Source organism: Lolium perenne, chromosome 4 (assembly GCF_019359855.2).
Source record: "Lolium perenne isolate Kyuss_39 chromosome 4, Kyuss_2.0, whole genome shotgun sequence".
Lineage (NCBI taxonomy): Eukaryota > Viridiplantae > Streptophyta > Magnoliopsida > Poales > Poaceae > Lolium > Lolium perenne.
The window spans coordinates 61,223,206-61,247,277 of record NC_067247.2 but is presented as its reverse complement, the minus strand read 5'-3'; the positions used below and the strand labels follow the sequence as shown (position 1 = coordinate 61,247,277).

Here is a 24,072-nt window from a genome sequence, read left to right as displayed (position 1 = left end):
TCATCAGTTAACTGAAGTGACTATCTAAGTTGGTCGTGGACTCGTGGTGCCAATATTGTGGTATTTTATCGTCAGTCAACTCAAGTGACTATCTAGTCACCGCTGACCAAATCAGCGCACAAAATAGTGTTGGTTCTAATCCTTATAATTTAATAATGTTGCATCCTAATCATGATCTAGAACACATGGACAATTAGGTGGAAACGTGTGTACCTGAGATGGCCGTGACCATCAGAGGCGAAGGCGTAGTCTCTGCCAACTCGATTCAGGCATGGCATAGCCTATGGCAAGTATCCATTCACCCTAGCCAAGTACCTGCTACCAATTACGAGGTAGTCAACTTTGGTGGTATTTCCCTATAATCTCACCAAAGTTTTGGAAAATTGCTTTTCCACAGAAAATCATGTATTCATTTGGCTTTTTCAATAACAAATTGCTTACTATGATCAATTTAGCTATTCGGCGAGAAGTCACTGAGAAAACTTGTCTTTCCCAACCTGAGAGCATACACCATCTGTTTTTTGACTGTTTCATAGCTAAACAACCCTGGTATGAATTTGGTGACACTCTAGATTGCAAACCTGCATGGAGATCCGAGAGGACATATCTGTTGTCGATAAGGTATTTGCATAACAACCTTTGTATTCAGGGGAAACTGAAAACAATGCAGTGCATTGGGGATGTTGCCATCAGATATGTCCACAAATAGAGGCCGTTTGTGCAGACAAAGCATACATCGCTGCTGGACCGCGTCTGCACCTTCTAGAGAAAATGAGGGGCGAGTTACTTCGGATAGCCTGACGGGTTTGAAAACGGAAGCCTAGCACAACGGCCAATACCAACTGGTTATGAAGAATCTGAATGTTCGTTGAGCCAACGTAGTGACATCGATATACAGGGTTAGTTTCAAAATCTCTAAAATACTTTGGCTTTTTGTGTGGGTACTCTAAACTTTCACGCTATTTTGTGGTCCCATGCCAGTAATGAAATCAGGTGGCGATTCTTTTAAATAAAACTATAGAAATAGTATAATCATATCATTTTACCACAACCTAATTCCATGAATGACATCAATGGCAATTGCACCTTCGCTAAAAAAACGGCATGCCTTGGGTTCCAAATGTACTTTTATTCATTTCAGTGTTGCATGCTCACATGAAAAGGACACCAGAACTGTTTCTGAAGGCGTAGAAAAAGGAAGCAAATTCCCATTTCACAGTGCCAGCTTTTATAATGTTATAACATAGACAGAAATATATGTGCAAAGCCAAAAAGGGAAACTAGATCGATCACGAGACACCAGTTTTAGTTCTTTAGTGAGACAACAGCTTTATTTCCTCGGTGGGACAACAGAGGAAGAATAGCCACAATCCCAAACTACACTCATATCCAACCCTCTCATGACCTAAAGATGACTCCTGCACAGGGCGGATGTTCCTGTTTCATGTCTGGCCAACTTCAGTGGTGCCCAACTATTGGCGATGCCGCTGGTGCCATGGAAGATGCATATGGATGAACCCTCCCAGATGTCCGTGAGCTGCAGACCGCCTTCTCTTCTTCAGCCATAGAACTCTTGTTCATCTTATTTTCCTCTTCTCCTTCTGTCGTTGACTTGTTCTTTCTCGTTGTTGCCGCAGCCTTCTCCTCGCTGATCCTCCTCCGGACCTTCTCTTGCCTCACATGTATCTGTGCATAGCTAAACCCCATGGAAGCCATGTTGAGTACTAGAGAATAAGCTAGAAGGATGGTTTGATGCTTGAGTTGATGTGATTGGGTTGCCGTTTATGTGTGCACGCATGCATGTATTTATAGGTACGAGCTGGAATTGTTGGGTGGGAACCATGTGTGGAGTTGTTAGTTTCTATGAGCTTATCTCCTTTGACAGCAGCCTCAGTGTCACGTGGAATGCCCGTGGGCAAGTAAACGGTATGATATTTTCTTTAGACAGAAAACTGCTTTGAGCCTATTGGTGGGATGAGTAGGATTCCCCTGTCATCAGGTTATTTTGCATGTGTGGCAATGCACTACACTTCATGCTTCATTACCACTTCTGCATGTCTATCTTAAACTCTTACAGATGGCTATGGTCTATGGACTCTCCATTTCAAAGGGATATTATATATAAAGATTTAATAAAATTCAGCACTGGTAGGTACTGGCACTTCAAAAGTATGCAGGAGAAGTCTCGACCATAGCTGTAACAAGTTGTAGTATTTAAAACTTCAGTTTTGATTGGTTATTACACTCACTTTTGAGAGTGCGCCGCCACGGAGTTCTTGACCACAACTAGTTGGTCGTGGTGCCAAAAATAATAGTATTTTATCATCAGTCAACTGAAGTGACTATCTAGTCACCACTGACCAAATCAGCACACAAAACAGTGTTGGTTCTAATCCCTAGGATTTAATAATGTTGCATCCTAATCATAATCTAGAACACATGGACAGTTAGGCGAAATGTTTGTACCTGATATAGCCGTGACCATCGGAAATGAAGGCGTAGTCTCCTGCTCTAGCCTATGCAAGTATCCATTCACCCTAGGCAAGTACCTATTACCAATTACAGCATGAAATCAGGCATGGAATGGAGTGCCAGATCACTGAATGCACCAATGTTAATTTGATCACGAAAATTTCTTGGACCAGAAACAGACAACTGTACATACATTTAATGCTACAAAATTGGTACGAAAGTTTCCAACTCCATGTTACATCTCTACACTCACATACCTAAACAAACCGGCCTCTGAAAATATTACTCCAAGATAAATAGCAACATTAGAATTCAAAGAGACGACTGCTCAACTTCTTTCTTCCGTTTCCTTCTTGTGAATGCTATAAACTGGCCACTGCCGTTTTGCTTCTCGGATTTAATAACCGCTGTAGTTGGCAGGGCCTCTGCATTTTCATGTGAAGAAACTGTCACTTTCCTCCTTTTAGTTATTTCCTCCTGGTCTGGATACCCATTACCAGTGGAATTCTCCTCTACCAATGTATCAGTTGCTTCTCCAGAGAACGGACCAATACCTTTCTCTCCAACAATAGTGATATGTGCAGGTGTGACAACAAGTTTCTGCAGAACCACAGGTTCCAAAGAGCCATTCTCAATGCAGTCATTAACATTCTCTTGCAACATTAGATTTTGCACCGCATGAACTCTGTCCTGAACAGCATTATCCTTAGGCAGTTTGCAAACAGAATCTTGCAGCTCACTGGATCCTGGCACTGCAGCTGGAGGTTCTTCCTGTTTAGAACCTGATGGAGGTTCAGAATCTCCTCTCGTTGAGCTTAACTTGTTCACAGATGCACTCAGGGTCTCTCCAGGTCCAGTGGCACTAAGAGCTTCACCGATCGCCCCCTCAGCTATACTACAGTCCGTTCTCATGACCAGAATGTGTTCGACCTTATCACCCTTCCCAGATACATTAGCGTTTTTTTGCAGTTGACCATTATGTGAAGATACACCCAAGATCATGTAAGATTCTGGACCATCTGATGGTCTACTCGCAGTTTCCTGACCTGATATGTTATTAGGATAAATATGAGTGGCCTCCATGTAATTGTCCTTCAAATGTACACGGGTGGCCTCTTCAGCTGTACTATTGTTGATCACAGGTGCATCAGCAAACTCCTGCGATTCATTATTAACCTTGTTGTGGATCTTATTGTTATACATAAGTTCAGTAGCCTCCTGCATTTCCTCAATCTCACTGAGCGGAGAGGAAGTTCGCAGAGGACTTTCTCCATTCTTCATCTCTGCATCTGAAGTCTCCTCCAGCATAGCATTCTCTGCAGATGTACTAATAACCCCAGTCATAGCATCCTCTACAGGTGTACTGATTATGTACTGCATATTGACTTCTGTCATGGAAACATCGATAGGATCTTCTTGCTGATGCAGATCCCCATTCCAGTTGCTGGTGCCATTTCCTCTCGGAGGAGGCCTCACAAGTGTTCCTTCTTCAGGTTGAATTCCCCTCATTCCTTCCAATTGTAGTATGGTATTTCCCTCCATGTAACCATCAGTAACTTGTTCCACCTTTCCAACATTAGCTTGAATAGAATCCACAGAAGTTGAACAAGCCATGGCCGATTTAAGACTCTCATTTCCAATTTCAGTGGGAAGAACAATTTGCATAACCTGCAGTTGACCTGAGGACATAACCATATGTTGCTGCTTGTAATTTAAGTGGGTTGGTTCATTAGTGCATGGTGTGACAGCAAACTGTACCTTTTTCATTTCAGCAGTAATATACATATCAATATCACCAAGTGATTCTTTGACCTTCTCCCCATCCATTTCACCTGATAACAACGTTCTAATTCGTACCTGCACCGTACTTACCAGATCAACCTGTTGATGGTTAATGAAATTTATCAGAAAAACTAAATACATACAGAAAGATCACAAAACAATCAAACATTCTGAACTTCTTACCAGGGCTTTCTCACTGTGCCCAGACAACTGATCGGATATGACTGGACATTCAACTGGAGTAGAGATCCACCGACGTGTAATTCGCCAGTACCATTCTAAGTAACAGTTCCTTGCATGAGTAGGATCTGAATTCACGTTATTCTTCTGGTCAGCAACTGAAAGGAGCCTATTATCCCATTGCTTAATGTACTTCTCATGGTAAGTAGACCAATCCTCATCTGTTTTACCCTGCATTGTCACACGCTCAACTGCCTCAACTGGGTCTGGAATGTGCTGTATCATTCCAAATTGTAGTAACACACGATCAGGCACATGCATTTCCACTATCTGGAAGCAGATCAATGGAGTTTTTGATCGCCAGACTGCAGAACCAAGTGTGCATAGCGCAGGCAGGCCACCGATCAGACTTGGTTTGTACGGATCCCATGAAATCTAGAGAACATGAAAAAAATACAGAAATAGCACTACGCTCCTTGTAGCATATCCATGGAGAAGAAATGTATTTTTTTTTCTACAGTTGACGAAGTCATACCTGACAATCTGCTATAGTATCAAGTCCATGCCTGTAAAACTCGTGGTCCATGGACCGGACATTTTCACGGTTCTTGAAGGGTACGTCCCATCTAATTATAAAATGATGTTCATTTCAAGGAGAATCAAATGAAATAACGGGAAGCGTTTAGCAAAACAATCTGAACATAAACTAACCTGCATCCAAGGGGCTGATCAATTGTTAGATCCTTATTCTCCAGTCGTTCAGGACAGCCTATCTGGATATGCTCCCATGCCCATAACTGAATGTGCAATGTTTTGACATTAGTACCTGCGCTAAGTGAAAATGCTGCATGCCTGGAGAAATAAACTAACCTGAAGAAGAGTGAGAAAGGCACAACAGTTAGCCTTGCCCTTCATGCTGGCCTTTCCAAGTTCTCTGTAGAGGTGAGCAAGAGCAGCAGCGCCCCATGCCATCTCCCCCGAGGCATCAAAATCACGGAGCAGTGCCAAGTATCTTAAGTGCACCCGAGTCCCACTCGGGTCAGGAAACAAGCTGCAGCCAAATTGGTACATTATGTAGGCTCGCGTAGCATGCTCTATTTGCAACTTACCAGCCCCATCCGGCAAGCTTGCAAAGGTGTCATGCAACCACGCGATGTTGACAGAACCGCCTTTTATCTGTGGAGGTTCTTGGCCTAGCAGCTCTAAGCACAGCTGTTCCCAGCGACAGCCTGTTGCGCCGGTGACAGGAGTACCGTGTACGCGAAGTCCGGTAAGAATCGCCACATCCTTCAAGAGCACCGCCATCTCCCCGAACCGCAAGTGGAAGGTCTGCGTTTCGCGCCGCCACCTTTCGACCAAAGCGTTTAGCAGAGCATGGTCGAGCTGAACCCGCTTCAAGAAAGACAGGTGGTAGAATCCAGCTCGCCGCAGTAGCGTGAGCATTCCCTCGTGCCTCACCTCCCACTGGTTAAGCCTCGTGCCGTGTTCGATAAATCTGATAGGTTTGCAGGCCTGCATTTTTCAGGCCAAAAAGAGGTGAACTGATACTGAAGCCTATTTTAGGAAAAGCTTGAGGAAAGCCTGTGGATTGTTACCTTCCCAGCAAATATAGCTTCGGATTTGTGATGCTCCTGCTCCACGAGAACTGATTTGTCAACAGGCCCAGGATCTGGGTTCTGCTCCATCTGCAGCGAGTAGAGAATAGTACTGGCTGTCGTAATATGACTAACCAAAATGGCTATAATGACCAACTAAAGACGGCTTTATGAGTTCATATCTGCAGAGAAACACGGACAGGTGCCATACTAAGTACTAACAGCAAACATGGAATCGAGTAGTGCCAGCATTTGTAGCTAAAATGCTGATTAAGGGAACAGAGGTGACGTACTGACGTGCATTTGAAACACATGCTTAAGCAACAAGGGCCTAGGGTTTGACCTGCGCTCGAGGTCGTTGAGCCGCCGTGATTCCAGCTAAACCCCACAACCGGCGTCCATGGCAGCACGCGCGCGCGCCTCGCCGGCTGTATATTTTGCCCTCTTTTCTGGGAGTCGGATGAGGGTGGAAGCCGGCGGCGTGTAGCGGGTGGGAGGCGAGTTCCTCCGGCTCCGGCCTCCGGGTAAGGGCAAATCCCCCGGGCTGGACCGAGCAGCCCACTTTCATGGGCCTCATCGGCCTAATGGGCCGGGCCTCATGGGCCGACACGAGATGTTCCGCAGGCTCCTCTCCCTGTCCGCGTCCGCGTCAGCTCCGTCGAGCGTGAGCAATCCAGCTACTACTTCATGGCCTGGCTCGCCCTGCGCAGCCGCCTCCTCCCCCACTCCGCCGCCGCCGCCACCGCCGCTGCCACGCCCCACCGGCTCCTTCTCTGCCTCCTCTCCACCGCGGCCCCGCGCCACTCCCACGGCCACCACCACCACCACCGCCGCCGCCGCCACTCCCCCACGGTCTACGCCAGCGCGGCCGCGGCCGCCGAGGCGCCGCGCCCCATGCCGCCCATCGCCCGCGCCACGCGCCACCCCGGGGGCGCCTCCTCCGTCGCGCGCGTCTACGCCGACGTCAACGCCCAGCGGCCCAAGGAGTACTGGGACTACGAGGCGCTCAGCATCGACTGGGGGTACGGACGGTCGGATGCGGAGCTCATACGTAGCATTAGCCTTCAGATTCGCTGCTACCTAGGGTTTGCGCTCTGATGTCGCTGCTCCTGTGCGTCGGTGCAGGGAGCAGGATGGCTACGAGGTGCTGCGGAAGGTGGGCAAGGGCAAGTACAGCGAGGTCTTCGAGGGCTTCCGGACCGGGAGCCAAGAGCGGTGCGTCATCAAGATCCTCAAGCCCGTCAGGAAGAAGAAGGTACAGCGTCACCTTTGCAATGCTTTAGTTCATGTGGCTGTTGTGCTTCTCTTGGTTCGTTAATGTGCCATTGCTGGAATGTTAATCTGGAAGGGAGCTGCAGTGCCGTAGAGTAGAATCTTTAGTTTTGACAGTGCAAATTTAACTTCGCACGGATAGATACTAATCTTAGTGTTGATCGGTGTGATTTGGTTATACTTCAGAGCTTGTGCGAGTGTGTGACAGTGTGGCTCCATGGAACTATAAAGAGTTTGATTAATGTCAGTTTTAATTTTAGATGTTGCTACCCTCCATGATTGGGGATTAAATATAACAATATCTATTAAATTTTGGTGTATGCTATGTTGTCCATGGAACTGCTAATATTGGAGGATCATGCTCTGATGCAGGGATGCTTATTCATGTAGAAGTTTCTTACCTTGTTTCTAACTTCGCAGATAGTGATTACTAATTACTTGGTTTTCTAGATTTATCGTCTTACTAGCTGATAATAATGTTCTAGCATATGTCTCTCTGAACTTTAGGACAATTACAGTTCAATGGTGCGCACTTGATGCCAATGTTTTTGGTTATCTCTTTGCTCCATCACAAAGTATTGTCATTGCATCTTGTGATGTATCTTTCTTTGCAACCCTTATCGTATATTGAGTTATTTCTATGATGCAGATAAAGAGGGAAATAAAGATACTTCAGAACTTATATGGAGGACCGAATATTGTGACGCTACTCGATGTTGTCCGAGATGAAGATTCAAAGACGCCTAGTCTAGTCTTTGAATATGTCGACAATACCGATTTCAGAGTGCTCTACCCCACATTATCAGATTATGATATCAGATACTATATTTTCGAATTATTGAAGGCAAGAATCTGAACCGTTAAAGTAGTTACTAGTTAGTAATAGTATATTTCTGTCTCTTTGTACACTGAATAAGAGTCGCTGGCATACCTTAGGTTCTGTCCTTCACTTTTGTTTGGGTCTGTATAATCTCATGGGTTAGTTAAGTTAAAGTCTGCCAATATGGAAGATTACCATTTTGACTTAGTCAGGAAATTGATCATTGCCTGCATGACATCAGCTGATTAGCACATTTGTTTGCGTAATCAACTCTATAGTTATCTCCAGATTAATCATGTCACTTCAAATAACATATCTAATTGAACCATGACTTGCAAATTGTAATGAATCTTGATCAATGAAATCAATCAGCTGCAGTAAATCAAATAAATATCTGAATGTACGCATGGACTGCAATATTACTACCTGCTTTGCAGTATATAAACATATCGTAGGTCATTGGAAGAGGTTAAGGTTTGCCAAACTAATCTGTTTGTTGAAGCTTTCGATACTCCAATAACAAACACTGTGGATGCAACATAGTGAACAAGCATCTACATTTGTTACAAGTTTGCTATCCTTCAGAGTACATTCAGTTTGATGGTCTTTAACTTTTCCAGGTGTTTGTGTAGGCACTAGATTTTTGTCACTCACGGGGTATCATGCATCGAGATGTCAAACCCCACAATATCATGATTGATCATGCGAACCGTCAGCTTCGTCTTATTGATTGGGGTCTCGCGGAGTTCTATCATCCCAGGATGGAATATAATGTTAGAGTTGCGTCAAGGTAAGTTCTGTTAGCAGTTTGATGTTCTTGGACTTATTCAGCTCGTTAATAAGGCTATCTTAAATACGCAGCAAGTTTGAATACTGTATTCACTTATGGACTTCCCAGGGTGTCCTACCTGTCTATATAACTAATAACTTTGGCACTTCTGAAATGGGACTGGATTTTGGAGCTCTTTTATGCTGGATCTGCTTGACTTGTTGTGTTTACTCATATCAATTTTAAATCCACCTACCTGACTTCATGGGAAAAAATAGTGTTAGGGCGAAGTTCACATTAGGTTATGTCACTATGATATCATTCACACATATAAAGATCATAGGATTGTTCCCAATTTTTCGGTTTTCATTAGTGTCTAGCTGCTTTGGCTGGTTTATATGTTCCTTATATTTGTCTGTGGCTTACAGCATCCTGTTTTGTTGACAGGTGTTATAAGGGCCCTGAATTACTTGTGGATTTGTTAGACTACGATTACTCATTAGATTTGTGGAGCCTTGGTTGCATGTTTGCAGCAATGGTAAGTGCCAAGTCTATGATCAACCAATCATCTGTATTACCAGACTTTTATTGATACGTATATTCAATACTCCCAACAGATATTCCGTGTGGACCCTTTCTTTCATGGCCAGGATAACTACCAGCAATTAGTCAAAATAACCAAGGTATGTTCAGAGCTTCTTAAAGTGGTCCTTGAATCTTGATCTGTTTGAAATGTGAATTAGTTAAATATCTGTGCAATACCTGCAACTTTCACTTGGTTGGTTAAAATTGCACAATTTACATGCTTGAGTAAACTTACACTTTTGTGCGGCATTTTCATGAGTGGTCCTGTAGAAATTTAGTGAAATATCCTAGCTTTAGTATCCAACTTGTGGAAATGTAACTGTATATCTACATCTTACAGCTTTGTAACTTAGCTTTGCAACTTACATTCCGACCATCATAACCATGCCTTGTACATGAAATTGCTACAATGCTTAAATAGCACAACAATTGTGCAAAAAAAAGAGAGCATATCGATATTGTGGAGGCTTAATTCATTTGTGGTGTATGCATTGCCTTGTACACACAGAGGTGCTTATTTATAATAATCAGGCCAAGCAATGATTTTGATTCAGTGCTACCAATGCATGTTTGCAACCATAAAATATTGTCGAAAATACTGAAAAAAGAGCGAGTCAGTAGCATACGTGTCTCTAAAGGGATTGGCCCTGATCGCTGCAGTATGTTCTACTGCTGATGTTAGGAAGCCTGTCTACCAATGTTTATGCATCTCTAGCTCTTTCAGAATATGGAATTCTCTAGAATTTGTGCAGCACATCCTTGTATTGCCTTTAAGCTCATTATGACTAGCTAACATATATGTTTTGTTAGTTCTACACTGCAGAAATAGTTGTTCGAAACATTTTATAAAATTCTATTTCATAGGAATAGTCTGGCTGCAAAAGGAATTATGATGATTGCTTCTGTTGTTTCAATGAATCAATGTTTTTTGCACTATTTTTATACGAGTATATGACTCATGTATGCACTACGTGTTGCTGTTGTAGGTTCTTGGAACAGATGATTTCCACAGCTACCTTGAAAAATACGGTCTTGAGATTGACCCACAGCTTGAAATGCTTGTTGGAAGGTCACTCATTGCTTTGGATTATCCTCTGGACAATTTTTTTCAGAACAGCAAGTTAGCACAATAGCATGATTCTAACTATATACTTTTCCTGCAGACACAGAAAGAAGCCATGGCAAAAGTTTGTTGACGCAGAGAACAGACACTTAGTTAGCCCTGAGGTGATTCACGTTGCCTCTAATCAAACCTGGTCCACTACACATTGTATGCACTATGTTTGACATGTCTTTTTTGCTTTTAATAGGCAATCGATTTTCTAGACAAGCTGCTTCGCTATGATCATGAGGAACGGCTTACAGCAAAGGAAGCTATGGTACGTCTTCCCGCTCGTACATCCAAGAAGCATTTTTTGGTATCAATGGTACATGAAATGTGTGCACTGTTTAACACTTGAAATGTGACACCATTTTTTCTCTGTGCAGGCTCATCCCTATTTCAATCCAGTGAGAAGCTCTGAAAGCACCCATGATAATGTTCAATAGCGATTTGCACTGTCGTGCAAGGGACACGACATATATGACATTTTTTTAGACTGCTTGTCGAACATGGACTAACACAGAATGAGTGTATTTTATTTTTGAGGCGCGTGCATGGTATATCCAGAATAACGCCTTGACCGGGATGTAATTGTCACATTTTTTTTCTTTGAATTCATTCTTTTTCTCTGTTGCGTCTGAATTTTTTTTTTTTGTGTATCAATAAGATTCCATCTCACTAGTGTGTTTTGAACAGTCTTCACCTAGAAATCTGTGCCCTCGTTCTTCCCTGTGTTTTGGCCAGATGCTTTCAATGCAATTTCCCTGATATACCAACAAGAGGATGTTACTTGGTGTCTGCTCTTGGTTGTGCACTGTTTTTTTTTTTTTGTTTATGCTTTGCAAGCATCAGATAACCTTTGGCATGGCCACTTTTCAAGCTGGCACAACACTGTGGCCGGGAGTAAGGTACTACAGTATCTCGGAAGCAAGTCATTTCTGAGTATCCCCAACTGCTGAATGTCTAGCACTGAAGAACATGACGAGTCGTTGAATGTGAAAATCTGTCTGAAATGCTCTGTTGTATGTTGTCCAATCCAAACAAAAGAGATGGAACAGCCGCAGGCAGAGCAGCTGACACACATCATCAGGCTGTATCTATAATATCTAAATAGGAGCAACCCACTAAATTGATTTTTCTCAACATGCAAGCATGCCACATCATCAGGTGGACCTGCATATTTTTCTTTTCTTTTTTACCTATCAACAAATCAAGTTGAAAATATTAGTACGAGCATTATTCCATCCGTCCCTCCACCTCCATACATTGATTTCCTGACTTTGCTTAGTCTCCACTTCCGCATACAATTTACTTGAGTCGTACCCGCTCCAATCTCTCCAATTCCACTACCAACGCCTCTTGCTCTTCTCCTTGCTCATCATATCTGCTCCAGACTGTTCACTAATCAGTATATACACTACGAGGTAGGCTTCCAGTCTCCTTATTTTTGGCCTTCCTCATGGCGTTGATCCTGTCGGCCGACTCCAATAAATATATACACGACGACTCCTCCATCCTCCAGCCTCCCACAAGGTCACACCATCTACTGCTTGCATGGATTCATGCCTTCCTGAACCGGCCACACCGATCCTGGTCAGCCTCTGAAAACTGGAGTTCATCACGCGGGAGCGGATTGCAGGTGATATAAAGGCCATGTACTCCACCATCTGCCCTCACTCTGAAGTTGGCCACAGTTCTTCTTCCCTCTTCTCGGATGTCTCCGTTGGCCGGAGTGCAGTAGTATGGTACAGAGTAGTCCTGATGATATGAAACCAGCATGTTGGATGTTGCTGCTGAAAAAACTTAACGTTCTACTTTTTTTTGTTGCAGATGGGATCTTTATCTATCTATCATATATGCAACCAGGGGTAGATTGCTACATATTCATTCTATTCAATTTTTTACGATCTTTTGTCCCATGTGCAATTCAAGCACATCTGGTGTTTTGTATGCTACCGTAACTAAATATAGTTATTCATGATGCAGATTTTCCTGCTTCAAAGTGCTAGGATCAGTCTACTCAAATGGGCCATTTCTTATACTTGGTTCATTTGGGAAAAGGAGAAATAGAAAATTACTGGTCATCACTTCCACGTTTGTTTTTTTCTACCACTAAATTTAGGACGTCCAAAGTCTTAAATTTTGCCAATAGTTATCATTCTAACAGGTATTTGGTTCAGCTCTTTTAAATAATTATATATGCATGAGGAATCGGAACTGAATTCAGTGAATCCTGGATTACGTTCTTGGGTAACAGTGTCGCGTCTATTGACATAGCGCATCATCTATCTACATAGAAAGGTACGAGTTCCCCACTCTTCCCTCCTTATTTATTTTGTTTGAGATTTCTCTCATTTGTAGGCTATCCCATTTCAGTTTTTATTTCCATTTCTATTAACAGGTTTAATCTCCACTGGTTTAGCCCGCCATTCATACATCGATAGGTCTCGATATCTACTCCATCTTAGACATCTCTATCTGATTGTATGGCAGTTTCACTTGATGTTGTAGGATTTATAGATTTTTGTATGATATTTGTGGTGTTTGGTTAGCAATTTGGGCCACTAATTACAGAGCTGCTCCTACACGATGTACCTCATCGTCTTCTACGTCTACATGATGTGCAATAGGTATGTCATTTTCATTGGTGCAAAGAACATTTCGCTTGGCCTATATATCAAAATTATCTTTGCCTGCATCTATTCAAGTTACGTAAATCAATTAGAAGGCAGTAAATACCGAATAATGGTTTTGTTTATCTTTTCCAGGTTTTTTATCAACATGAAAACTTGGATTGTTCTTATTTGGGATCACCAATTTATTTTGATACAAGATGCTTATTGATTGTTCTTCAGCACACTACTTTCTAAAATTATACAACATCTGGATAACCTTTAAAGTTATTCTAGGATATTTTCATATGAGTTATTAACATTTGACGTGCTCAAATATTTGTTTCTAAAAAGTCCCGCAGCAACGCGCGGAGTATCTTCTAGTTTATCTTGTGAAACGGGCGAATCATCTGCTTTCGCGCACGTGTTCCACAGGAAACGCTCTGGTCTCGGCACTGAAGCACGCACCAAGCCCGGAACGGGACCTTCGGCGTGGGCCGGTGGTGCCATTGCGACCAGTACCCGCGCTGCGACCCATGCATCTTGGACCGCATCGTGCATGTAGCCATGGTCCCTGTCCTAAGGCTTCTCCGATAAGGCGACGCAAATGAACGCTAAGCGACCGTTTGTGTCTGCCAGGCTGAAAAATATGTCTGGTACCACCTTCAGCGGTGCGACGCAAAGTGATCGGGCCTTCTGTGGCGACGCAAATCTAGCTCAAATATGCGTCTCGGATGCATCTTTGCGGACGCTGCGCGGACGCGCATACTGTCCGCTCACGTCTGGCGGATGTTTCGTCGGGCCCACCTGGCAGCGACCATGCGTCGATGCGTCTTCTCAGGCGCCTGCGACTGGCGCCGAGGCGTCGCTTCGGTAGTCTACGCCACGTTATGCGTCGGCTGCCGAGCGGCCGCAGCCCACCTCCACCAACACCGAGCGGCCGTCTCCTGCCTCCGGCCTATATAAAGAAGGCGCGCGTTCTTCTTCCTCATCCACTCCTCCAAACAAACTCTAGAGTCTAGCCGCCACAAGCTCCACCGTAGCACCACCTAGCTCTTCCTGCGACGTAGCCAGGGCCGCGAGGAAGTCCATGGCGGGTCCTGGTCGCCTGCGAGGCGATCGAGGCCGCGGGCCTGGGCGCCCCCGAGGCCGGGGCCAGGGCAGGGACTGCCGTGGTGGAGCAGCTACGGCCCCATGGTAGCCGTCGCCTGCGCCCTCTTCGTATTCGCAGGAGGACCGTTGTTTCGAGTTCCTCCTCCGCATCGATGGCAACCCACTCAGCATCAAGCGGCTCCCGGACAAGTTCGCCGAGTTCGGCGATGGCGTCGAGCCGGCGCACTTACAGCTACGGGAGGCCAGCTGCAACTTCTGCCCGTGGACTGTCGAGGTATTGTTCGACGGGCAGGGCAAGATGTACCTGCACACGGGGTGGGACAAGTTCGCCCGCGACCTCGCGCTCGAGCCCGGCTGCCAGCTCACCTTCCTCTACGAGGGGGACGGCGAGATGATCGTCAAGCTGTTCGACGATACAACATGCCGCAGGCACTACCATACCGGTGAATCCGACTCGGACACCGATAGTGAGAACTTCGAGTGTTATTTCTTTGCAGCGAATATGGCTACGGGCCAGTTGAAGCCAGTAGTGAAGGTTTCTGGTTGTTCTTCCTCGAAAGAACCAACAGAGGTACCGACACAGCTGTATTTTTCAGTTTGGGTGACTGGAAGTGCCTGAGAGTGACAGCGAACATATGGAATTAACACAACTGGTTTTCTTTTTTTACAATGTTTTTATTTGTGTCAACCATGGTTCAAACTATGTATTAGTTTGTGTAAACCATGTTCTCAATTATGTATTAGTTTCTGAAAAACCATGTTCCAATATATAATGTTTCAAATTATGTTTAAACGGAGAAGATGGAAAAAAGAAGTACAAAAAAAATACATCGCCCCACTGAAGCCACCCAGATGCAAACGGACACGCGGACAAAAACGGTCATTTTCACGTCCACGGGGTCACACAAACGAACGCTCGTGGACAATAAAATCCATCGACCCGTTGAAGATGCCGACGATGGGATGCTCGGGTAGGGCGGGCGCAAGCCTCCCGGTCTCGTGCTGGCATCGGGCGTACTTGCCGTTGGCGGGCGCTGGTACGGTGGAGAGTCAACTCCGGTGTCTCTCATCCTGGACACGTGGTCCCATCTAGTTTGGGGCCATCTATGCATATATACTTGCGGCCAAATCGATCAGTCCTAGCTTTAGCTAGCCGGCTGCCGGTTCGCAGTCGCAGCATCGACCGACCGACGCCGGCCACGTGTAGGGTTTAGGGTCTGGTTCACACTACATCACCTCCAAAGCTAGACGATCCTTCATTTTCGTTCAGGCTTTTGCTGTACGGGAAGGGGTTGCGCATGAGAGTAACCCTTTGTTTTACATTCCATTGTCCATCTAATCAACCATGCATTGCCACTTTGCCAGATCGATTAGGGTCACATCGCACAAGCAAAAAAAAAAAAAATAATCTATAAAGGTATTTAATGGCAAGCTTCTCATCGCCTTATATTCTTTGTTTCTTATACCTAACAAATCATACGTACACTAGAAAAATCTATAAAGGTATTTGTTGGATTGTAAGCTTTAGACGTCTCTACTAAGGTTTTATAAAATATATATGAAGGTTCGAATATAATTTGTGCCGGCATGCACTTTTTTATGTTTTAACACATCTACTGGCCGGGATTCAGTTTAACTTAAAATGAAATTTAAGGGCTAGTGTTGAATATTTTAGCGCAATGCAAGTGCATTCTTTAGGTAGAGACATTAGCAATTATGGTAAACACCATATAACAATATTTAGTATGAATGTTATATGGTTAATTAAGAAAACTAACAAAAAATTAAGCATACTAGTTACTGTTGTTCTTTGTGCAACAAAAATATAAGAGTTTAGTATAAATATGTTTTTATTTTAGCTACGTCTGAGCACGCCATAAAATAAAAAGATATCAATCCATGAGACTCATTAGATTTGTCGGCATAATGTTGATGCTACCATCGAGATCAAAGAACAAAAAGTCTACACCTCGCAAAAGTTTTTCCACAATTATTTTCAGACTGTATCTCTATATGCAATCCGTAGGGCTGGAATTGAACAAGATCCAAAGATAATATCCAAATATTTTAGTAAAAGGTTGTTGGAGTTGTTGTCCATTAATGATCAAGGACACCATGATCCAATTTCTGTTGATTCGCCCATCGAGTAACGTGTCACACACCAAAGAAAGTACACATTAATGTTTGTCAGTAAAACAATACAAACCACATGATGTCTCAATGCACTATAATGTATTGTTAATTTATGTACTTACACCTGTAAAGCCTTCTCGTGGCTACCTAGCTAGAGGATCCTTCATTTTCGTTCAGGATTTTGTTGTGCTGTGAAACGATATTCACATCAGAGTATAACTGCTTGTGCTGCGAAACATCGTTCGCATCAGAGTATAACTGCTGATTGCACGTTTCATTGTTCAGATCAAATTAGGTCTCTGATCAACCATGCACTGCCAGATCATTTACGATCCAATCTCACAATAGATATAAATCCGAGATGCTTTTTTTCTTGCATATATGTACATGCATCTGCTGGCAGGTCTGTCTACTATGTACGGGAAATATATAGTCCGCTTGTCGCTACTATACATGGTGCAGAATGTCGCAACGACTTGATAAGCTCCCTAAACTAAACGATACTAGATTTAGATGTGCGTCTTGGCGCACGATCCCGTGAAAATCGAACCAATCTACATGTAAATAAAAATACATTTTATAGGCTTTTGAAAACAAAGTCTATAAAAATTTAACACGCGAAATTAGAATGGAACAACAATGCATATACACAATGAGGGAAATAGCGAAATATATTAACACTTATAGTTTTTTGGAGACAAATAGAAGTAAAGCTAAAAATAACAAAAGTAACATCTAAATAAGCTCGCCGCAATTCAGTCTTTGAAGCCCACTACCCACAAAAACAAGAAAACCAAATTCTAATAGGTAGTTGCACCGCCAAAAGGTGTAGCTTCTGCAACATAGCTTCCAGCATGACACCAGGCCGGATCCTGACAGTCTCGAGCTCTGCAGCCTCCATTAGGCCGCAACAAAGCAAATAAATGTTGTAATTAGAGCAACATTAAGAACACCACAGAATAAAAAAATGTTGAAGAACAAAGGGAATGTTATACTAATGTATGTTGTAATCAGATGAAAGTATTTGTAAAGCAGGAGTATTATTTGCACTTGGATATAGCATAAGAAGAAACCCAATCCTCAAGAGTTGCCTCGATAGGTGAATAAATAAAAAATGTAGGTAGTTTTAGATACGGATTAGCTGATCTATTATTAGAAAATATATAATTAGTTTTGTATGAGTTTGATAAAGGACATAGATTTTGTGTCGTACAGAGACCAAGAAATCGATAAGTATATGTTCTCAAAATGATATCAATAAATAAATAGGTGATGCCATCCAACAGTCAGAAGGAAAGCACCCGAGGTCTTACTTGAGGATGACGTATACTAACTATGCTCGAAGGACAAAAAGCACCCTAGCTATTCTTGCTACATGTGCTCGAGGGCACACACTGAGCCTCGACAACAATCTATTGAAAATGATACTCAACAGGGGTACTGTAAATTTTTTTGGGGTAGCCAATCAATAGAGTGAAGTCCCTACAGAACTAATTCAGCTTAGGTACATTTCCTCAATAGCCTATCGATATGTACAGTATATTTACGTTGTGCCTAAGCAGAACCTAAGCCTGAGAAAAAGCTCAAGGTATAAATCTCTACCTGGTACCAATACGGCCAACAATCTACAGGGAAATAGAAGCTGACCTGACAACCTTTCGGCGAGGAGCAACGAAGCCTTCCGTGACACGTGAGGCAGAATCGAGCCATCTGGCAGCACATCATAGAGTAGATCGATAGTGAAATTGAGAGTAGTTGTGATTGTGTATTTTGTTCCTTGTGCAAAATAATTTGATCTTCTTCTGTCAACACTTGTGCATGATAGTAAATAATTCATAGTGAAGGAGCACACAAAAATGTAGAGCTGGATAAATAATTTCTAACACTAACTAAAATAATCCATAACCTGTATCTCCATTCACGCCACCCAACCAATCTCCTCATGTGCCGTCGCCCACAAAATACATGGCAAGTGAATGCAAGAAGTTTCTAATAAGATCAAACCGTAAACTGACTCGTGATGAGACAATTACTTAATATCACCGATCATCCAAAATCGTAGCTCAAGCAAATGATAATAAAAGTACACAGAAGGAAAAGGAAGAATGCTACATTGTTTCAAAGAATTCGTAAACCACATGAAGCAATGGCTCTGAATAAAGGAACTGAAAAATTTCCCACAATAATGGTGACTACACGCGCGCGCATATCGGCATAATTGAACAATAGCACATAGCAAGAGAAAATAGACTTACCGTATGCAAAAAATAAGAATAATTAACATCCAAGTTGGTCACGTGACAATAATTTACCCACACATGTTGATCAGAAAACACAGTTTTTTGCTCAAGTTTTTGTCTTCTATGGCCTAGCTGTAATTCCTGGTAACAAAATTAAAAGAACACAAAAGCTGTCGTTAGCCAAAAGGGGAAATAACATAAGCACATATGAAATCTTTCACTTTCTGAGTATGCATGTTAGAGACAAATTGGTATAAGAAGATCACATTGGCGCCAGCATCCTCTCACCTCCCCAACCATGGGTGGATCATGGAGCAGATAGACCCAGTCATGCTACATCTGGCCAGCATCACCAGGTGCCTGTCAGGACATCGTGAGGGGTATATTATCCTAGCCACCAAGTTGTTTCCATACCGGGTGAACACCAGGTGAGACTTATCATTGATGATGAAAACCAGGTCTGGCGCGATTGTATCCAGCAGCTCATTGCCTTCATTTTCATGCCCTTCTTCCACAGTGCTTCCCAACTGTTAGGATCTCCTCCGCTGGTATTGTTTTCCTGCATCATTTTTGTGAGTAGGATTTAATTCTTTTTCATGTACAAAATCATTTGCTCTTCTGTCAACGCATGTGCATGACAGTAAATAATTCAGAACGATGGAGCACGCTAAAATCTAGATCTGGCTAAATAATTCCTAGCACTCATATTTGACCATCCAAACTAGAAGAGACATAAGCATGCAGCAGCACATGCAAAAATAAGAGAGAAATATCAAAAGAGAAATATTGTGCTTCCGTTTAAAAAACTAAAATTCATGCCTCACTTTTCTCCTTGAAAACTAAACACACAACAATTTCCATCTTTCTCCTTGATAACTAAAATACATGTCCGATGTTACCTCATCCTTATTAGCACAGAACCTCGAAACATGAATAAAAATGTTAAAATATGGTTAAATCTTCTTGCGCTCAAAATGCACGAGTATTTGCAGTTTAAGGAATATGTAGAAGCTTCAATATTAATTGTTACTCTTGCAAGCTCATGACAAGTAAAACGATGTATGGATCAATCAGTCAAAATTGGAAGAAACCCTCTTATTTTGGCATTTCATTTTGAAGGAGCACAAAATAGAAGCTGGTTGTAGGTATTTGAATTATATATATATTTGTTCACCTATTAACATTTTGAAGCTATAGGGAAATCAGTTAATTTGGGGTTCTGCATATGTGCAAAACAATATGCAGCTACCTACCACACAATAATAACATGGGGCAGTTAAAAAATATGTCAAGCTTTTCACATGCGACAACCAATTTAAAGGGCCAGAGGTAGTATCTCAGCCTCATCTCCTAGAATTTGAATTCTCTAAAACTAATGGTAGCCAACGGGTTGTTGCCTTGCTGCTATAAACAAATTAGTCATACAAATTTTCATGGCAGATTTCATTTTTCTTCAGGTAGAAGACTAATCTAAAATACTTTGCAGTACAAGTCGTATAATACCAGATAGTAGTAAACAGTTAGAATGTACCTATCTTGACTGTTGCAGAAGAAATGACGTGGAAAGCAGATATAGGATGGATACATGCTGGATGTGCGCAGCCCCGGTATTTCGCACTAATGATCGTTTTGTAATATACTCGATAATAAGCTGATAAAAACACACAATATATATGTTGACTCAACAAATATGTTACACCCTTTTTAGGATTATAGATTCTCTATTTAATAGGTTAGCCCAACAAATATATTACGCATATATCTCAGAAATTTGCCTTGACGATGCATTCAAAAAATGCCGCTTTATGTAATCCATGGAAAATGAAGATGTAGGAAGTCAAATCCTAAGTGCAGCATGCAATCTATGTTAGTATTAGCTTGGAAAATCATAGTGATGAATTTCATCAAAGATAACCTAAAGGCTAATCGACCAGACAAAATTATTCAGAAGTAGAAATCGCATCCCAGTGCTAGCAAGTGTATCGTTTATGTGTGGCATAGTCCCAGCAGCACAATCCATTTTACCTCTATCAATTTTACCTTCCCAAAATCTTTCGAAGGGAAGGTAAAATTGATAGATAAATTAGAAGGTAGAAATTTTTAACCTGAGAGAACTCCTTGTAGGCAATCAGCAGCGAATGAGATGCAGATTAAGGGAAACATTCCATAAACATACTCAACTACCTCCTTTTTCTGCTATATGCATAGCACAAGATGCGCTTGGATGCTAATAGAGCCCTAGTGATGAGAACTGCCTAAGTCACAACAATAAACATCACAACACGGACATACAATCGATCACCTTAAGGATTCCCGGCCCCTAGTTAGTTTGATACTCCAGTGCTTCCCATTAAAGAAAATACAAAATGGTGTTATCAAATAATAATTTCATCCGAAAAAACTGTATCATATCCACGTATATCAAGCTTCTGCTTACCTTGCACCAGCACCATTCCCATATGCTATAGTATACATCAGTGTGATAGTTGTCATGCTGCACAAGAAGATGAGTGTAAGTATAATGCAGATATTACCATAAGAGCTTATTACCTGGGAAATTCTTACCAGGTCGAAAGAACTGAAGTTTGCAGCTCTGGATTGGGTAGAAGTCCCGGCAAAGAATAATGGCCTCAAATGACCACCATTCAAAACTGGAAGATGCACAAGAATAGGCATTAGCCTGAGTAAAAGAAACATGACACACAGATATTTTGAACCACACCTAGGATTACCATATCATTAGAGCAGATGGCAGAGCTAGGCGCATGAACACAGCGACTCCACTGAAGGCGTTCAACCAGTACTATACGCTTATTGCCAAAGCGGCTCCAAAATACCCCAGACTGATCTTGAAAACCAATAACCAACAAAAAAGAATGTGCAAGAGCAATGTTGCAATGAAGGACCAAAGCATAGGAATTATTAGGATCTGAGACTGCAAAAACTTTTTTAGGGGCTAGCTGACTGCGTATGCAAAGAGCCCTGGAATCAACCAGACACCATGCTATCATTTACTGGATAAATTCCAAAAGAAGACCCCAATTACAGAGATCAATACTCCCATGTGCTTGGATTTTAAAGGACGTGATTTGTACATACTGCAGAAAACATGCTAAAATCAAAATTCAGAGCCTCTGACCTGTTCATGTGTCCCTTTCTGAAAAAATGCAGTAACACATAATTCACAACCTTAAAGCACTGATTTACATAGTCGATTGAGGAGGCTATTAACCGATTATTAGAAGACTGGACCAATATATTATGTTGACAAGCAGAGAACAAAAATCCAACCAAGCTTTGCTAGGAAAAGGCAAGCACCATTTGTTTTTCTTCTTGAAATCCAGAACATCATAATTTTAGAAAAAAGTTGTCTCAAAATATCAAATGCAAATCAGAAGTTTCCAGAATAAGTCAAGGTCATAACACAAAAGCAGAAAAAATAGAAACAACCTTCGACGACTACAAAAATAACGACAGCCAATAGCAGTAAGAAGTGCAAACAAATAATAATGATATTGTAATCAACACAATGATCAAGTGGATGACTTATTGATGTAGTCAGTTGTTACTAAATTGAGACAAAAGAAAAGGCACAAAAGCTCACCAGACTGCAGCTTAAAGCCTAATACAGTCACACATACATGACAGCCTAAAATCCCTGATCAGTAGAAAATTGTGGCACCCCCGGGATCAGGGTTAGACAAATACCAGATCTTCGTCTGACATAAGCCTAACCTAGAGCTCGAGAGACTACAGTGAGAGAATCGGTAACACAACAGTGACTCTACGACTCAAAAAGTAATACAAGCTCATAACTGAGTGAAGAACCAAAGTATTACAAGCAGAGGTCACTGACCTGACATACATCAATCAACGGAAGCGAAGTTATGCTATTAGACATAGCAAGATAGCAAAAGGCCTAAGAGGCCAGGAGCATAACGGCGACGTCCCAGCCCATAGATTCCAGGCTGCCACCTGGGAACCCCAAGCTACTCGTCGATGTCGACTAGAAACCACCATCTGTTGGAGCGACTTCGTCTGAAACAAAAGCATGCAAAGCTGAGTACAGGGACTCAGCAAGACTTAGTACAACCTTTTAGCAAAGCGGGTATGCGGGCTTTCTGGTAGATCTTCTTTTGCGTAAAGCCAGTTTTCCTTTGTAAGATAAGAGAGAAGAGAAGCTCGACTACACAGAACCTTTGAAAGGGGATAAGAGAGCGACATCTCTATCTCTATTGATCATCATATTGTATCCACCAATCTTCATCATCTCGAACCACTATCCTCGGATCACCCCCTCAACACCCGAAGAAGGTATCCGTAAACACACATTGGTTGCCAAGTTTTACGATCAGGTTCAAGTTGTCTATGATCACAGAATCCATTCCCAAGTCGTGCGTAACCGTGGACACGGCTTTTCGAAAAGATTTAACCCTGCAGGGGTGCACAACTTTACCCACACGTGCCAACCGATTCTTAGTGCCAGACATTAGCTCTCTTCCTTGGAAAGCCGGCAGAGAGTGGTTGACCACGACCTTTACCTTGCTGTCGCCGAGACCATGAGTCACGCGCTAAGGATTGCTCCGCCGTAACGGGTCAAGTCCCGAAGTCGGTCCTTAACGATGTGAGGTGAGGTGGGTTTCCCCAGGGGCCGCAACCCCCAGCCACCACGGCCACGCTTACCTACCTGTTATGTACCTTATCCCCCAAGCAAAATGCAATGCATATGTCCAGGTAAAGCGCAAACTATGTGACTCATGGAATCTACTAGGCAAGTTAGTGAGTCGAGAGGGTACCATAATAGGGCCTCGTGTGGTTGTACGCTCAGTCTTGGTTCAAGAGGCGAGAACTCAGTTCCTAGGGTCGGCAGAAACGAAACAACCCACCACATCCCAATGTGGCCTCTCGTCTGAGCCTTTAATCATGTTTATCATCGTCATCTCTGTACTTACCACGTCAACCTGTCATGCTAGATTCATTTCATTGTATGGCTCCAGTCCGAAGACCGGAGTAGTAGCGTAACAAACTAAGCATGGCTAAGCATAAAGATATAAGGCTCTAGCGACGCACACATGCCAAGCCTAGTTATGCTAGGAGCAGTGGATCAGGGTATTTGAGGCTACAACAGTGAAACATGCAATAGATAGGATAACTCTACCTATCGATAAAAGACAGTTGAATCGCATGCAATATGAATTAACCAGAATGAAAGCATTTGTAAAACTTAGATGAACCAGGCTAGGGCTTGCCTTTGTCCCTGATAAACCAATATGGATCTTCGATAATCTTGTACTTGACTTGTTCGTCGGAGGACAGAAATTGATCATCACTGTTGTTGATCTTCGTCGTCTCAGACTCGTGCTTTATCGATCGCGAAGAAGCAAATACTATAAAGAG

At 42.7% G+C, this 24,072-nt stretch overlaps 2 protein-coding genes across 8 annotated transcripts; one reads left to right on the top strand and one right to left on the bottom strand.

Moving 5' to 3' along the window:
• Positions 1-1,156: 1,156 nt before the first annotated feature.
• Positions 1,157-6,621, bottom strand: LOC127292708 (uncharacterized). Of its 7 annotated transcripts, XM_051322154.1 has the most exons (10): positions 6,373-6,621; positions 6,030-6,119; positions 5,305-5,946; positions 5,146-5,231; positions 4,970-5,060; positions 4,438-4,869; positions 4,231-4,353; positions 2,730-4,140; positions 2,467-2,549; positions 1,157-1,696 (listed from the first exon to the last, which is right to left on the bottom strand). In XM_051322154.1, exons 1-8 carry the CDS (start codon positions 6,604-6,606, stop codon positions 2,785-2,787), a joined length of 3,054 nt encoding a protein of 1,017 aa, XP_051178114.1. In that variant the 5' UTR covers positions 6,607-6,621; the 3' UTR covers positions 1,157-1,696; positions 2,467-2,549; positions 2,730-2,784. The 7 variants fall into 7 exon arrangements, with proteins under 7 accessions (XP_051178114.1, XP_051178113.1, XP_051178117.1 ...); XM_051322153.1 differs by having other exon boundaries at positions 2,730-4,353; XM_051322157.2 differs by having other exon boundaries at positions 2,730-4,353; positions 6,030-6,211; positions 6,373-6,509.
• Positions 6,622-6,682: 61 nt separating this feature from the next.
• Positions 6,683-11,302, top strand: LOC127292709 (casein kinase II subunit alpha). The gene is made up of 10 exons (XM_051322159.2): positions 6,683-7,051; positions 7,155-7,284; positions 7,951-8,145; positions 8,754-8,911; positions 9,338-9,428; positions 9,508-9,573; positions 10,462-10,544; positions 10,639-10,702; positions 10,786-10,854; positions 10,964-11,302. Exons 1-10 carry the CDS (start codon positions 6,717-6,719, stop codon positions 11,021-11,023), a joined length of 1,251 nt encoding a protein of 416 aa, XP_051178119.1. The 5' UTR covers positions 6,683-6,716; the 3' UTR covers positions 11,024-11,302.
• Positions 11,303-24,072: the final 12,770 nt, after the last annotated feature.

Excerpts from the sequence above, each read along its gene's own strand:
- LOC127292708 (XM_051322153.1), bottom strand. The coding sequence starts at position 6,606 with ATGAGGCCCATGAAAGTGGGCTGCTCGGTCCAGCCCGGGGGATTTGCC. Across the intron at positions 6,120-6,372 it reads CTCAACGACCTCGAGCGCAG|ATGGAGCAGAACCCAGATCC; the intron begins GTCAAACCCTAG and ends TACTCGCTGCAG. Across the intron at positions 5,232-5,304 it reads CCTTTCTCACTCTTCTTCAG|TTATGGGCATGGGAGCATAT; the intron begins GTTAGTTTATTT and ends TTGCACATTCAG.
- LOC127292709 (XM_051322159.2), top strand. The coding sequence starts at position 6,717 with ATGGCCTGGCTCGCCCTGCGCAGCCGCCTCCTCCCCCACTCCGCCGCC. Across the intron at positions 7,052-7,154 it reads GCGCTCAGCATCGACTGGGG|GGAGCAGGATGGCTACGAGG; the intron begins GTACGGACGGTC and ends GCGTCGGTGCAG. Across the intron at positions 8,146-8,753 it reads ATATTTTCGAATTATTGAAG|GCACTAGATTTTTGTCACTC; the intron begins GCAAGAATCTGA and ends GTGTTTGTGTAG.